The sequence below is a fragment of the Nestor notabilis genome, unplaced genomic scaffold, assembly GCF_000696875.1.
Source record: "Nestor notabilis isolate BGI_N333 unplaced genomic scaffold, ASM69687v1 scaffold7492, whole genome shotgun sequence".
NCBI lineage: Eukaryota > Metazoa > Chordata > Aves > Psittaciformes > Psittacidae > Nestor > Nestor notabilis.
Window position 1 is genome coordinate 26,883 of NW_009918674.1, and position 14,419 is coordinate 41,301.

General features: G+C 34.6%; 1 protein-coding gene across 1 annotated transcript in view; it reads left to right on the top strand.

The window, feature by feature from the left end:
• Nucleotides 1-14,419, top strand: part of LRRC49 (leucine rich repeat containing 49) — a gene marked incomplete at its 5' end in the record, with an annotated part of 46,995 nt that overhangs the window by 26,394 nt on the left and 6,182 nt on the right. Inside the window, 4 exons of the mRNA XM_010009838.1 lie at nucleotides 4,586-4,669; nucleotides 8,993-9,144; nucleotides 11,584-11,821; nucleotides 13,109-13,294. Of these exons, the coding sequence (XP_010008140.1) occupies nucleotides 4,586-4,669; nucleotides 8,993-9,144; nucleotides 11,584-11,821; nucleotides 13,109-13,294 (660 nt within the window). The remainder of the gene's footprint in view (nucleotides 1-4,585; nucleotides 4,670-8,992; nucleotides 9,145-11,583; nucleotides 11,822-13,108; nucleotides 13,295-14,419) is intronic.

Below are 14,419 nucleotides of genomic sequence, written 5' to 3' on the forward strand. Positions count from 1 at the left end.
TATATTGCCTGCAGACAATAAAATATTTAAATATGAATGTGTACATAGTCCTTGCTGAGGAATTATTTAACCAGGAACACTTGCTATCCATACTTCCTCAGCAGAATTTAAGTGTATATATATATGTTTATATACAGTGTATGTATGTATTTTAAATGTGCTGTGATTCCCAAATTGAAAGACAAGCTGCATCTTTTTAACAGTAAAATTTGTTGCTTTTCATTGAGGTTTTACAGGGTTTGGATGCTTAAAGTTAAGAGAGCTATGTTTGGTTTTGATTATTTGCTTAGCTATTTCTCTGTTGGTCAGAGAGTAGGTTCTACTGCTTTATCCAGAATAGAAATCATTATCGATTCCATCACCACTGTGGAGTATACTGTTTTTTTAGGGAAGGATCCTTATATTTACTTTTTTTTCCTTTCTTTACACTTAAAAAACAATACTTCAGGAACTTTTAGAGTCAATTTTGTGGATCGTAAGTCTCTGTCTCAAATCAGGTCTTGCAAAAATATACCAAAGTAATACTACAGGTAAAAAAATGGAGATATATCTCATTGTCAAATGTCACTTAATGATTTGTCAAAATTTTGTACTTGTTATCCATGGCTGTATTTCTACTAGAACCATCCTCATATTCTTACTTTCTTCTCATGTAAAGTCAGCCTCTGTCGTATACGTAAAAAGTAGTCTGCCTTCTGCAAGTAAAAGTGAGCTGAATTTTGTGTGTTTTAAGTGTACTGTGTTGAGTGTCTTTGAAAGCTAAAATGTATATTCCAGGCCATTCTTCAAAATTCTCCTTTTTCTTTGTTTTTCATTACCTAAAGTAGTTTATATCGAGTATACTGTAGCTGTTTTTAATCTATAATAAAATTAAGGTAGATACACTATGAAATGAAATGCTGCATTCCCTGTGTGCTAATCTAGCATCTTTTTCTGTGACTTTAATGGTGTCCTTTGTTGAGAAAGAACTTGCTTGAATAATAGAAAAGCAGTAGTGAGGAAGTATACGTGCGTTTCACTGTGGGCTCTTCAGGATCATCTTCAGGTCTTGCTGGATGTTATCTCTTGAGACACTGATGAAGTAATGTTGGGTTTGGCCAAAATCTGTGGTGTTAGTTCTGGTGCTCATGTAGCAGCAGAGGGAGCTGCCAGCCTGCCAAAGCTACACGTACACTCCTGATAGAGCTCCAACGGCAGATTTTTATAAGGGTGGTAATAGCTTTCTGTTGCTTCATACTTAGAATGTAAACCTGCAGCCTCAAAATCACATTGCAGAACGTGAGACTTCTCCTTCTTTAGGAAATGTCTTCCTCTCTTTTGTGAAGGTGACTTCCTATCCATTTAATACGTTTTTAGATGGGAAGTGGAGAACTGCTAAATAGAGATCTCTGTATACAAGAGGACATCCAAGTCCGTTTGTAATGATCTGGCGCTTTGACCTTCTGGGAAAGCGTCCTCCCTTTTCCAGCAAGGTTTGGTTTCAAGTTCAGAAGAGCTGGAGCTAGAAGAGAAGAAGGAGTGGTAGTAAAAAAGAATACTGGCAAGGTTAAGGGCTTTGTTTTATAACTTTGTTGGTTTTTTAGGGGTATTTTCTGGCATTGTTAAGTTTTTAAGATGGATTGCATGTGTTGTGTAAAACAAATAAAGAAATGTATACAGATCAATTTCCATGACAAGTAGATTTAGCCCTTAATCTTTACTCACATGTTTTCTCTATCATTGTGCCTGTATGAATGCTGAGTCAAACTAGGATATATTTTCTTTTTAGGCTGAGTTAATGTCTTTCATTAAATAAATAGCATTTTTTAAATGTCTGCAATTAGGGTAAAGTTGATCAAGAAAAAGGTCTTAGTTAATAAGACTCCTGTTACAATGTAATCTGCACTCGTTCATTTCATTCTTTGTATGAGTGTATCGAGACTGTTGGCAGGGAAGGTACTAGACTGGCTGGAATGAGGGCAGTAGACCCTGTAGTGTGGAAGACTCTCATAAAGTATGCATTTGGACTGGGTTAAAGGGAGGCTTTGAGAAGGAAGATAGAGTAAGAAGAGATATTTGTGGAAGCTGAGAGAAAATTGAGTTAGGGAACTCGGTGGATGTTTGCCTTAAAGCTTGCAAAAAAACCCCAAATCTTAAACAGTTTTGAAAGGAATAAAATTAATGAAGGCTACTTTCTTTTAGATTAGTGTCATTTTGTTCTCTTAATTCTCACCTTCCCCAGTGTGAAACACAGTAATACCTCCGTTAGTTTGGAGCAGAGTCTGTGATGATTAGCTAGCTGTTTTCTGCCAAATAGAATGGATATCTTCTGCGTCCTCTCCCTTGGTGGGAAAACTAGTTTACATTTTCTTCTTTCTACAAACCAATTTTATATAATCAAGCAAATCTAGGGAACAGAAAAGAAACCCACCTTAATTTGAGACTTCTAAACACATTTCAGGTTACTTCATATGTTCTATGTGTTGAAAAGTCATACAGAAGATTAAGACACTGAAACTGTAAAAAGCTTGTTTCTTTAGGAAGCCATGTTAAAATAAATGCAAGATAAAATGAAGAGATTTGATTAGAAAATTAAAAAAACCCCTCACCCTAACAGCACCAAACCACTCTAACCCACTTCCTATAGCAACATCTCACTGATGTTACTTACTGATGTTTACAGTTCATTGGAAGCCTTCAGGATTTTTAAGTAAACACAAACTTAGTATACTGTAACACGTAATTGGGATAAATGGCTGTCATGAGAATAATGTTTGTAATTTTTAACATTTTAAATCATATCTCACTTTCACTAAATATTTCACTTTATTAATCATACATTTGTATTTGTGTCATATTACTTGCATGGGGTTTATTTCACTCTGAACCCTCCCATTCAGGTAATGGGGGGCATTGTGTGGTGTTCTGTTGTATTGGGATCTAGAAGGCCGCCTGTATCTGTGTGGCTATATTTAAATATTTATTTATTGTTCATCCTCCTTTAACATGGACTAGTGACCTCTTGAGGTCACTTCTAACCTGATTATTCTGTAATTCTGTGGCACCAGCCCCTAGGAATACCTGTTTAGGAAGAACTAAAAAGCCCAGTAGCTGAGGTGGCTGCCAACAAAAAAACCCACCAAAAAACCAAAGAAACAAACAAATAATTGGCTTCCCAATTAGTGTTCCAGGGAAATTGTGGCATATAGTGGTGTTAGAGAAGCTAACTCTATAAAAAGCCTCAGGTCTTATTCTGTATTGAGATATTCCTCATGTTTAATATATACATTAGGTTAAAGTCATGGAGAAGCAATTTGGAAATGTGTTGTTTAATCACCTTTCAAACTGATATCAAAATCCATGGTATTTCAGTGGGTTTCAGGGGGACTGTCCACAGATGAAGAATAAGTCTGCTATGTGAACATAACTTCTTATGCTTTGGAAATTAGTTTCTTAAAAATGTGGTAGTGATGTGAAGTGTGAAGTTGCTGGTTTGTTTTATCATCTAGGAAGCATTCACTTAGGGGTTCTTACAATGCACTGAACATAGCATGTTTTAGTTATGTGGAAATTTCAACATATCAGTGTCTTCATGGTTGACATTTTCTGTTCATTTTTTGTTTGTTAATTTCCTGGAAAGTGAAAAGCTTTCTATTTTGAGTGAAATCAAAACACTTTCTGGATGTTCTGGGAAGATACTTTAATAGGAACACCCAATGGCATGTGAAGTAAATCAAAATAAGTTAAAGTATGCTTCCCAAATATTTGTGTTGGAAGGACTCTACACGTTGTACTTCATAGTGAACATTTCTTTTGTTACTTGGAAAATATAGGTTCTAAAAATACCATGCTGTGAGAATGTTTGGACTTCTGTAAATAGGGAGCATTCAACCTAATATGGGTGTATTGCAGTATTAAATTGCTATACCAGGAAAATTAAGCAACTTCACTTACTGAACCCAGGACAATTACTTTCGTTATTTAGGAATAAATGGATTTCTTCTTGAAACTTCTTCTTGAGTAGGTAATAATATTGATAAAGAATAATGTTAATAGACTACAGTTAACTTTGAAAATATTCTTTGCTTCGTGACTTGTGCTGCTGATTTAGAAAAGTAAGCCCCTGGAAACAGGTTATAATGATAAATATCAATCTCAGATTATGATTTCAGCATAAATAGAATTCTGCTCTTTTGCTCTGCATCTTTTCTTAAATAAAAAATGCTACTTCATGCAAAATCCACTACAAAGATACAAAATTATAGTGCACTGTTTTATTTTGAAATGTTCTTTTTCAGTCATACTCACCATGTGCTTTATATGTTTTCAAAGACCTTTACAAATACTAATTTTAAATAGCTTTCTCTTCAGTATGTGTATCTGTGTAGATTTCTATTTCTTCTGTATGTCTTGATAAATTACTAATTTTGTTGGGTTTAATAATATTTAGAAACATTAACATTTTAAAAATCCTAAAATTGTATTAAAATTTGCATTTCACATACCAACACAAACATATATTAATGATTTATCAGTTGTTATATTTTTTTCAGAACCTGGTTAATTCTTTGTTTTATGAATTTTCTTTTTCTTGTTTGCCACCCAGGAAGAAGAAAGACGTATGGCATCTGTTGCAGCAAGGAAAGAGGAAGAAAGGAAGCGTGAAAGTCATAAACAGAACTTGCTGAAGGTATTTTCCATGGCTATTCTAAGCCTACTGTAAATCAATTTATGATAATAGTCTATATCTTAGTATATTTTGCTCTAGTTCTTATCATGTCCCTGTACACCTCTATCACTTAAACTTTCTTTTTACTGCTCAAAGTGTGCACTTCACAACTGAAACTCCCTGCAGTCAACTATGCAAGTTGTACTTTAGCAAATAACCCTAGTTGGATACATGAGTGTGATATATGTGAAAGGATGGTAAACTTAATTTTCACAAATCCAGAGTAAAGGACAGGATTTTGCAGCGATTTCAAATTCCTTGAACTTGGTCTCCCCCATTTCAGGTGAGTTCTCTAACTGCTGCCATGCAGGGTGTTCTGAAGTAGTTTTGCCTTCATTCTTCCTACAGAAGTTGTTCCTTCTGTAGGAAGAGTTAAGCAGTCATCAGAGCACCAGCTAGACTCCAGCTGTTATCTTTTTCAGAATAATGCTTATCTACCAGACCACATGGCCTGGTTAGTGCTTATATACATGAGATGGAATAGCTCTAACGAGAGACTGAGGTGCACTTGAGAATAGTCTCGTGGAGCTGGTGTTTAAATGATCTACGTTGCTAATGGGAGACCAAAGTTCAGGGATCTAAGAGTATCTGCATTCCATTTGTTGTGTGAATATTGCTGTTTGTCTCCAAAACTTTTTTGTCATTTAGTAATGGTTATAGAAAAAGTTCTTTCAATTTGGCAGTCAAACAAAAACACTTAATGTATCCATACAGCTAAATTTCTTAAATAAACTCATATTCATGAAGGGAATTAGACTGAAAGTATTTACAGGAGGCTGTAAGACATGTAGCAAATGTTATATAATTCTCAAAAATAAAAAGACACAAACAGAATGTTAACAGTATATTAAAAGTCATATAAAAAACCTCCAAGAACCTAAACTTATGAATGGAAAAAAGAGAGTTCTGTGTTTAGTGCCTAAATTATTTTTTTTTAATTTCCTGTGTATTTGTATCTCTGTATATTTTGATTTTCTGTTTAGAAAAAAGCAAACCCAAATATAATAAAAAAGGCTTCTATACAGTTTGTTTGAGGTTTTTATTAAGCAATGTTATGGTTTGTTGTTTTTGGGTGGGTTCTTTCTGTTTTTAATTTGGGGTTCTGTTTTGGTTGGAATTTTTAAAGTTGTTCTGTTTTTGTCTGTTTGTTTTTTCCCTGCGAGATACTGATGTATTTAAAGTCTCTTCAGGTTTAAAGTTTTGGTGTCAGTTTTGAGTAATGTAAAGAAATGGGAAGTTAGTAAATAATCTGCACACACAGAGCTGTTCTGTGCTGTTGAAAAGCTAACTGCATCTCTGGACTGGAAAAAAAGTAGGTGTTTATTTGTAGTTCATAACCATGGATGTAATGTTTCTTTGTAGCAGAGGGATTGTTTGTCTTGGAGGTCTCGATTTCTCAGTGCATTTTGCTAGTGGAAGCAAAACTTCCCATAAAAGAAAAATATATGTATAATGCCATTGTTCAGTTTTCAACATTAAATTGTATACTAGGTAATTTAATTGAGGTATTTTTCTTATTTTCAAATAGTTAAGTAGCATAGGAGCCAAATATCATTTATCTTTTGCATGATTCAGTGATTTTGTGTATCTTTTATCTCTAAATATGTTCTTGTGTGTTATGATTCTGGTTTCTTTTTTCCTGTTTGACGCATTTGAGTTAAAGAAATCTGCTCAATGTTCAGTAAACAAAGTTGCAAATAGGATTTTCTTCATTGTTAAACCTGAAGAAAATATATATTCTGCAATTTTTGTTGTCACTTTCATCCAAACTTTCTTAAACTATATGCAGTGTAAATGAAATTGTAAGCACTCATTCAATAGCAAGTAATTGCCATTTTCCTATATTCACTGAAAAAAGTTAATTTCAGCAGTGCCGTCTTTTTCCCTTGCTTATACTTGTCTCCCCGATAGCAGAGTTTCTTCAGTTCTTTTTTTCCCAGACTTTTTATTACTTTTTATATCAAACTATTACTGTTATGTATTTTTTTATTTCTTAAAACCCACTCTCCTGGTAAAGTTTGAGATTATACTGCAAAATGTACAGAGAATGTAATTCTTTTCCAATGGAAGCTGAACTTAATGTTCATTGCAACAAGAAATAGTTATTGCTAGCAGAATCTTCATACTTCTAAAATTTGCTTTTTGTAAAATGAATTGTTGGATATTGTCAAAGCCCTGTGGGGATCTAGCAGCCCATAACTGAGGGCTAACAAAGAAGTAGAGCTGTATGGTAACTGAGGTTATGAGGAGACTCTCACCCTTCAGAGCAAACAGAATTTTCTAAATGTGATTGGAATAAAATGCAGACTGTTTTAACTTCCCTTGCTTTCTGTGACATGGAGCCCACTCATCACTGAAGTCTGTAAGTGTTGGTCACTTAGTATTCTCTAACCAGATAAAATCATAGCTCTTTGGGTAGATTAAATATGAAATAAGAGTTTTGAGCTTTTTAAAATGGTAAAAACTTGCAGAAGAAGAGAATTAGGAAAGTAGTTTCTGTGAACTTTCAGTGTCAGTTATAAACAACTATGGACGTAATTTTTATCAAAGTTTGAAGTCTATGAGATCTATCTCTGCATTATCAGTCACTGAAACACATCATGGTGTTTACTCTTAAATAGCTGCAGCATGAGGGATTTGCATGTAGCTATTAATGTTTTACTGTGAAACATTGATAAGCAATTGTTCTTTATTCTTGAGGAAATACATAGGCTCCATAAATCTCAGTCACAGATGATTAAATTCTTGCTTTTTTTGTTGATATGCTGTTTTCTGGTTCTCAATGAAATACTCATTTGTAGTGGTTTACGCTTCACATCTTCAGCACTGAGTACTGTGAGGAACGTTCTTAGTGAATGGCATTGCAGTGATGTCCACAGCTCACCCACTGTGAAAGGAATTATGTAAAAAAGTTATGGTAACAGTCATGTGTTACTTTTATAGATTAAACCTAGGAGCACAGTGAGTATAGGTCAAACAGTGTATCAGAAGTGTTAATTAAAAATTCAAAAATTACGTTTGCACTGGTCCCCTGCCTTTCTCCATAGGCCTATCAAATAAATTGTTGGGTTTTCCTGTTTGAAACAAGGGGCTATAATGAAACTTTCTTGTTTGTTTTGATTTCTTTCTTTTTCTTTTTTTTTCCTTTACAGCCATAGAGTCTGTCTTAAAACAGAAATGCTTTTAACTCTGGTAAGAAATTGATAAAGGTGGATAGCTTATGCTCTAAGGAAATGATTGTTAATAGGGATTTAGCTTGTATGAGATCCTTTTAGACCCAATTTGAGATCATTGCAGCTTGAAGCTAAGAAGTACTTGCAGTTTCAATCCAAACTTTCATAGCGTCGAAGTAGAACATTCGTTAATACAGAATTAGATCTTCAGAAAAACCAAATGAAGTGAAACTAACAATGAATTTACCTTTTGATATTATTTATGTTGTGTAGTTTTCATTTGATGAGAGTTCAGCTGCCAGTCCATGAGCTCTTGTGAAGTACCTTTTTCCTTCACCTTTTAAAGTAATCTAAGTTGCATATATTAAATCACATATATCTATATGATGCAATAGAATAATAACCTGTTTATAGATTCGCAGGCGATTGACACGGTTTGCATGACTATACAAGAACAAGTACTTAATAAACTTTTGAAATACTGATTCATTGACAAGACCTGTCTAGAATACAAAAACTACTTTAAAAATATTACAAAATATTTGAACCTAGATCTGGTGCAGTCCTTGTGTCTGTCACGAAGGTGATTTCATTTTCTGTTTTTAGAGAATTGACTTTTTCCATTTTTTCAGAAGATAACTTTTTTCCCCCCACACAAAGTATGTTGCAATTCATGCCAAGACTTACAGCAGTTGCATAACTATCTTAACTAAGTGCTGGGGTCACTCTAGCAGCATGGAGGAAAGTACAAGCAGTCTGCCCTGTTTTGTGGGAGCAGTATCACAACCAGCTCCAGACTGTCAAAGTGAGACTTGCATGGTAATCCAAACTAAATAGTTTAACTTCATTCTTTCAAAAGTTGTGGATTTATCAGGTTGCTTTTCTTGTTTCTGTTCTGCAAATTTTGTGAAATCATTTGCTGGCAGTTATGCAAAATAGCACTAGAACACTGCCTTCATTTTAATGCATAACCACCTATTAGTAGTCTCATTTCTTCAATTTAGAATGTTTAAAATGTTTTTATTAAGTGGCATATTTCTTTCAGAACAAACAAATGTGGTGATACTGCCCTGATATAACTCATATATCTTAACTTTATATCTTGTTTCAGGAAAAGAAACGGTTAACGATTTGTAATATTGCTCGTCAGTGGGAGATACAGCAGAATCGAATAGCTCTTGTGGCTTCTTTAAACCAAGATAAAGATGATGAGCCCTGTCAGATTAATGGCAGTGCTGCATATGTATTTCCTGAAGAAAACAGGTATTTTATTGGGTAATACTTCTTGTTCATATCTTACATTCCAGGTTATTGCTTCTCATCTCTGAGATGTCGCTGTATTTCATTATCGAAAGTAATATATCCAAATCAATCCTGAAAAGACGTTTTACTCTGTGATTAAACCTGTTCGCCATTAGTAATAAGAAACGTATATTAAGTAATACAACTCATCGATTAAAGAAGCGCAAGCGAATTATGTGAATTTGTTAAATAAAGAAGGACTTCATGTTTGCAAGAAACGTTAAATTGAATTCTTTAGCCTTTTTAAGGCTCTTAATTTCCTTGACAGCTTAGATTGTTGTCTTCAGTTGAAATGAGCAAAATGAGTATGTACGAGCATTACAGGTGTTTGTAACCTCTTTGTGCAGCAAGAGGCTTCATAAACTCACTCTGAATTTGTGTTCTTAGTTTGAACAACAGCATGTCTCACTGGACCACCTTCATACCCGGGCTGTTTTAGCAATAGCAGTTCCTTGACTTAGTTTTATTCCCAGTATAATTTTTCCTAAGGTAATTTTTGCATTGTTAGTTATATTTGATATTGTGTAGTTATATATATTTTTTTATTTGTTTTTTTGTGATACACTTTGTGGCTTGCTTATTTGCATCTAAAAGATGGCCATCTGGCATTCTGTATGAGTTAAAAACCAAATGCAGGACCTAATGAACACTGTGTGCCTTTTACCCAGTAGGCTAAAATCAAACCAGCACACTTTTAGCCTTGGCTAGTTTGGGCAAAAGCCTGAAAAAATAGTCTGCATGAATTCAGTAGCAAGTGCAGCTTCCTGCTGTACCTGATCAACACTGGAGATATCAGGTACAGGCAGGAAGTTTCTGCCTCTCACAAACAGAACCCATCTGAGTTTCGGTGGTTAGGCCTCGTTTTTGTCTGCAGTTGAGTGCTACATCTTTTGAAACTTTTTATATTTTCTTAGTATTTTTAAATTGGTATAGTCTTTTCTGTTCTTGTGCTTCCAAAGCTTCCCCCCAAAGATAAGTTCAGCCACTGCTTTATTGCCTCCTTGGTTTCTTCACAGTTTAATGCAGTGTTAGTAATCATCCCCTGTGACGAAGTCATGGTAACTATGGTAGCATGAGCATTGTTCTTTTAATGAACAGATCCTCTTTGCTTGAGAAATCATGCTTTTAATTAACATATTAAGATTTTTTCCTTGGAGTTGTAGGAAGGATCTTGGTGTAATGCTATCTCTGCTTATGCTGGATACAGTGACTATAATTGGCTTATTCCTTGTAGTTTCCTAACCATGGATGTTAGGATTCTTTTGTCCAGTCTACGATAATAAAATATAATGCATAAAATCTGTATCCATGTTCTTGTGAAAGCTTATTAGTTTGATTTCTACAACATAGTCTACAAATGTACTTTAATGAAATACCAGATTTCACCCTCCTGAGATGTTAACTGAAGAAGCTGCGTGCTTTATTTGCGTATGTTATAATTTTTTTATGCAAACTACAGTGCATTTAGGTTTTTTTAATTGGAGACTTAGGTTTGGAATTTTTCTCCTTCATGACTGATTAGAGAAATGAAAGTGTGACAGTGATCTTTATCCCCCAGTTTATATTTGTTTAAGCAGATTAAACAGATTGGAGATGTGGCAATGAATGTTATAATTAAGAAGCTGTAGATAATGCTGCTATTTTTTATCATGAAGTAAGACACAAGGAGATGAGAGTTGAGAATCCCTGAACTTGTTGCTTAATTGTAAAATTGCTTTTGTGAATTGGAAAGCTCACACTATTTTAAAGAAATGCTTACTTACCCAGTAAGCATGCTTACTTATCCCTATCAATTAAGGATTAAACAAAGATAATAAGCCGTAAGATTATTCTCATCTCTAGGCAGAATAAAGAATCCTGATGCCCTGATCAGATAATGGACATACGGGTTTGAGGAAGGAGTGGTGCTCTTGTTCAAGAATAAAAGTTTCTGTTCAGTACTGTGAATAGCATTATCTGGATTGGTTTTGACAACCGTTTGTTCCTAAAGCGATTAATCATGTCATAACTTCTGCGTTTTGTGTAGCAGACAGAATGTGAAGGTGACTTTGCTTGAATACATACATTGTTTGAAGTTGTTTTTAGATATCTAAAGCAACACAAAATACGTTAAGTTAGCATTCTGAGTTAAAAACTTTAAGCAAATTACTAAATATGAGTGACTTCTTAGTTTATTTATTTAATATCCTCAAATTATACACCCAGACCCTTTCTGCCTAAGGAGTAAGAACATTTGCAGTGTTACTTGATGGGAAGAGGATTTTCCATCCCTTAATGTTTTTGAACTGGATGAATGAATGCAGCTGGGTTTTGGTAAATGAAAGGACTATCATTCAGTAGAGTCATGTTACTATCTCAAAATAATCTCATTTACATCACTGCATTTTTATTTTCCTACAGGTCTCTTGATACAATATTGAGCAGTGCAGTACAAGGCTTGTCTGTTCTTGAGTCTCATTTAGTGGAAGTGGAAGGAGACACTCTTTGCTTGTATGGTGCTGGTGCGCTGGAGTGCCTGGATCGAAACTGGAGTGTTCAGACAGCTGGAATTATTGTCACAGTCTCCTTTATGTTCATAGAATTTGATGAAATTGTTCAAGTGTTAACTAAACTGAAGATAAAATTTCCTAATTTTGTGGTAAGATTTCAGCTGTGTGAACAGCTATGGAATACCTATTCTCTAGTAGAACCTTAATTTGGCGTAGTCAACCTTGAGTGCTTTCAAATAAATAGATAAGCTTGTGAATTACGTATTTGCGTGGTGTTATCCTATAACAACAACTTTAACTTCATACTTCTTAAAAATCTCTTCTCACACAGGATGATCTTTTCTTTTCAGACCGGTTATTATTTCTCTTCATTCCTTTGACCTAGCTGATTATTTTTAAGTAGCAAAACTGAAACAGTGTTGTTGTTCTGCGCTTTTGCTATGGATCCCTGCTATCAGGAGACCTTCCTTTTTGTTGTGAGTTTGAAGATCAGATAACTGATAGGATAAAAAGAGAGAGAGAGGTATGATTCAAAGGAGATAGCTAGCTAGTAGCTCCTTTGAATTTTATGGCTTTGGAATTCCTCAGTTCTTGGTGAAGCAAAACAGCATAAATGAGACATCCCTTTAGTAGTACTATTTTTTTTTTATTTTTCATTGGACATTTAGATTAGTCATTCTGAAGCAAATAGTAAAACAGTGGTAACATACATAAAGCAACTTATTACTCATATGCCTCTTGAGCGCTCCCTGCTTCTTCTTAAGGTTTTGAGTATAACTGAAGTTAATGGCTTAGTTGAGGTAAGATAATTTTGTTTTCAATTCCCCACAAATTTATTCATTGGGGGGGGGGGGGGTGGAACTTGTGGGGGATAGCAGAATCTCAACTAAATTTTTATCTTCGGAATAGGTTCTTTCTCCTTCCCCTCCCTCAGTAATGCTACTGTGTAGCCAACTATACCATGCTGTAGACCACTGATGCAGGGCATGGTTCAAGGAAAACAGCAGAGTATGACTTAATGCCAGCGTGTTATGGCCGAAGAAGCAGAATATTTAAAAACACATATTACACTTACTTTTATGAGTGGATGTTGCAGTTGATTTACTTGCAGAATTAAAATAAACATTGCACAAGTAGTATCACTGCTTTTTGTAACATTGAAAACATCAGTGCTGTTACTAAAGGCTTTATAAATTGCTTAGGGGCATGTAACGTTGACATTTCTAAATACATGTAATACACCAATTGGTTTTGCCACAAAGACCTCAAATGAAGTGAGCTCAGTTGCTTCATCAGACCTAAAGACTATTTATTTGAGTTTGAAAATTGTTTGAGTGGCACAGAATAGGGATCCTTGTGTTCACTCTTTATGGTTCCTTATTTAAGTTGTTGTGGTTTACCTTTTTAATTTTTTTTTTTTTTATTTTATTTTTAAGCACCTGAAGTTTAAGGAGACAAATCTTCTGGCCCTGCAGCAATTCAATGCATTAGCTCAGATGCATCGCATTGAACAGTTGACAGTTGATCCTCAGGGAAATCCAGTTGTAAACTTTACTTTGTGGAAATACTATGTTCTGTTTAGACTGAACCATTTTAATCTACAGAAGATAAATGGAGTGAAGGTAGGACAGTGTTGCTTCCTTCTTACTGTTGGTCTTATAAATTAGTATTGTTTTTTAAAAAAGCAGGTGAATTGCTGATAAAGTGAGCAGAACTCTGACAGTGTCTGTTCAGTATTTGGTGGGCAGGGGATTAAGTAGACTTGACCGTATTATTTCTTGTGCTATGCATTTGTTAAGTCCAAATATATTGTGTTACAGTTAGCCAAGTTGGTAAGATTCTTAGTTGCCATCAAAATGTTGTATTGTCTCAGTTGTTTGCAATCGCAAGTGACAGTCCAAATCTATACCTGAATGATTGGCATTTACCTGAATGGAAGACTTACTATTTCTGTATGTGTTTCTTAATGAATAAATAGTAATTAAAAAAACCAAAACCAACCCTGCATGATGTTACTGTATTTTATAGTGACTGTTCAAAACAGTCTCAGTGCTGACACTGGACACTAGTGCAAAAATTGGCATTTGAGGGACTACTTAGTAGTTTACAGTATAAGATTGTTTGTATTTTCCGGTGTTACAAAATACAGCTAAAATATTGTCTTCTTTAAGCCTATCACAGGAAAATGTCTGTCAAATGGATGTTGTTGTTGTTGGCTATGTGTTTTATATTTTAAAAAAAATGAAAGGCAGGACACTAATATTGCTATTCTTTTTACTTTATTGCCCATTAATCAGTTGAAAGTAAATTTATTCAAGCATATAAAATGGTTATGTTATAGTTGGGCTTTGATCATAAAGGGAGTGATAATAGTCAGGATGCAATACAAAGTCTGAATGTGCATTCAATTTTAAATGCTAAATAAGCTTAAGTGGTGGTCTAGAAGTTAATTACAGTAAGAATAATACATTGCTTTAGTCTTCAGATCTGATATTTTAATTTGGTCATCATCATATGTTTTGGATTAGGTATGTTACTTGTTATCTGATACAGCCATAGCATGGATGCTGTAGTTTACTTTTAGTTCTGAAAAATATGCATTGGTTGCATAGAAGAGCAGGGGTGGGTTGAAGATCTTACCTGAATTAACTATCAGAGAAAGAATGAGACAAGGTGAGGGATGAAGACAAATATGACTCACTACTACAGCACAGTAGAACAAGGTTGAATGTGGATTTAAGGTTAAT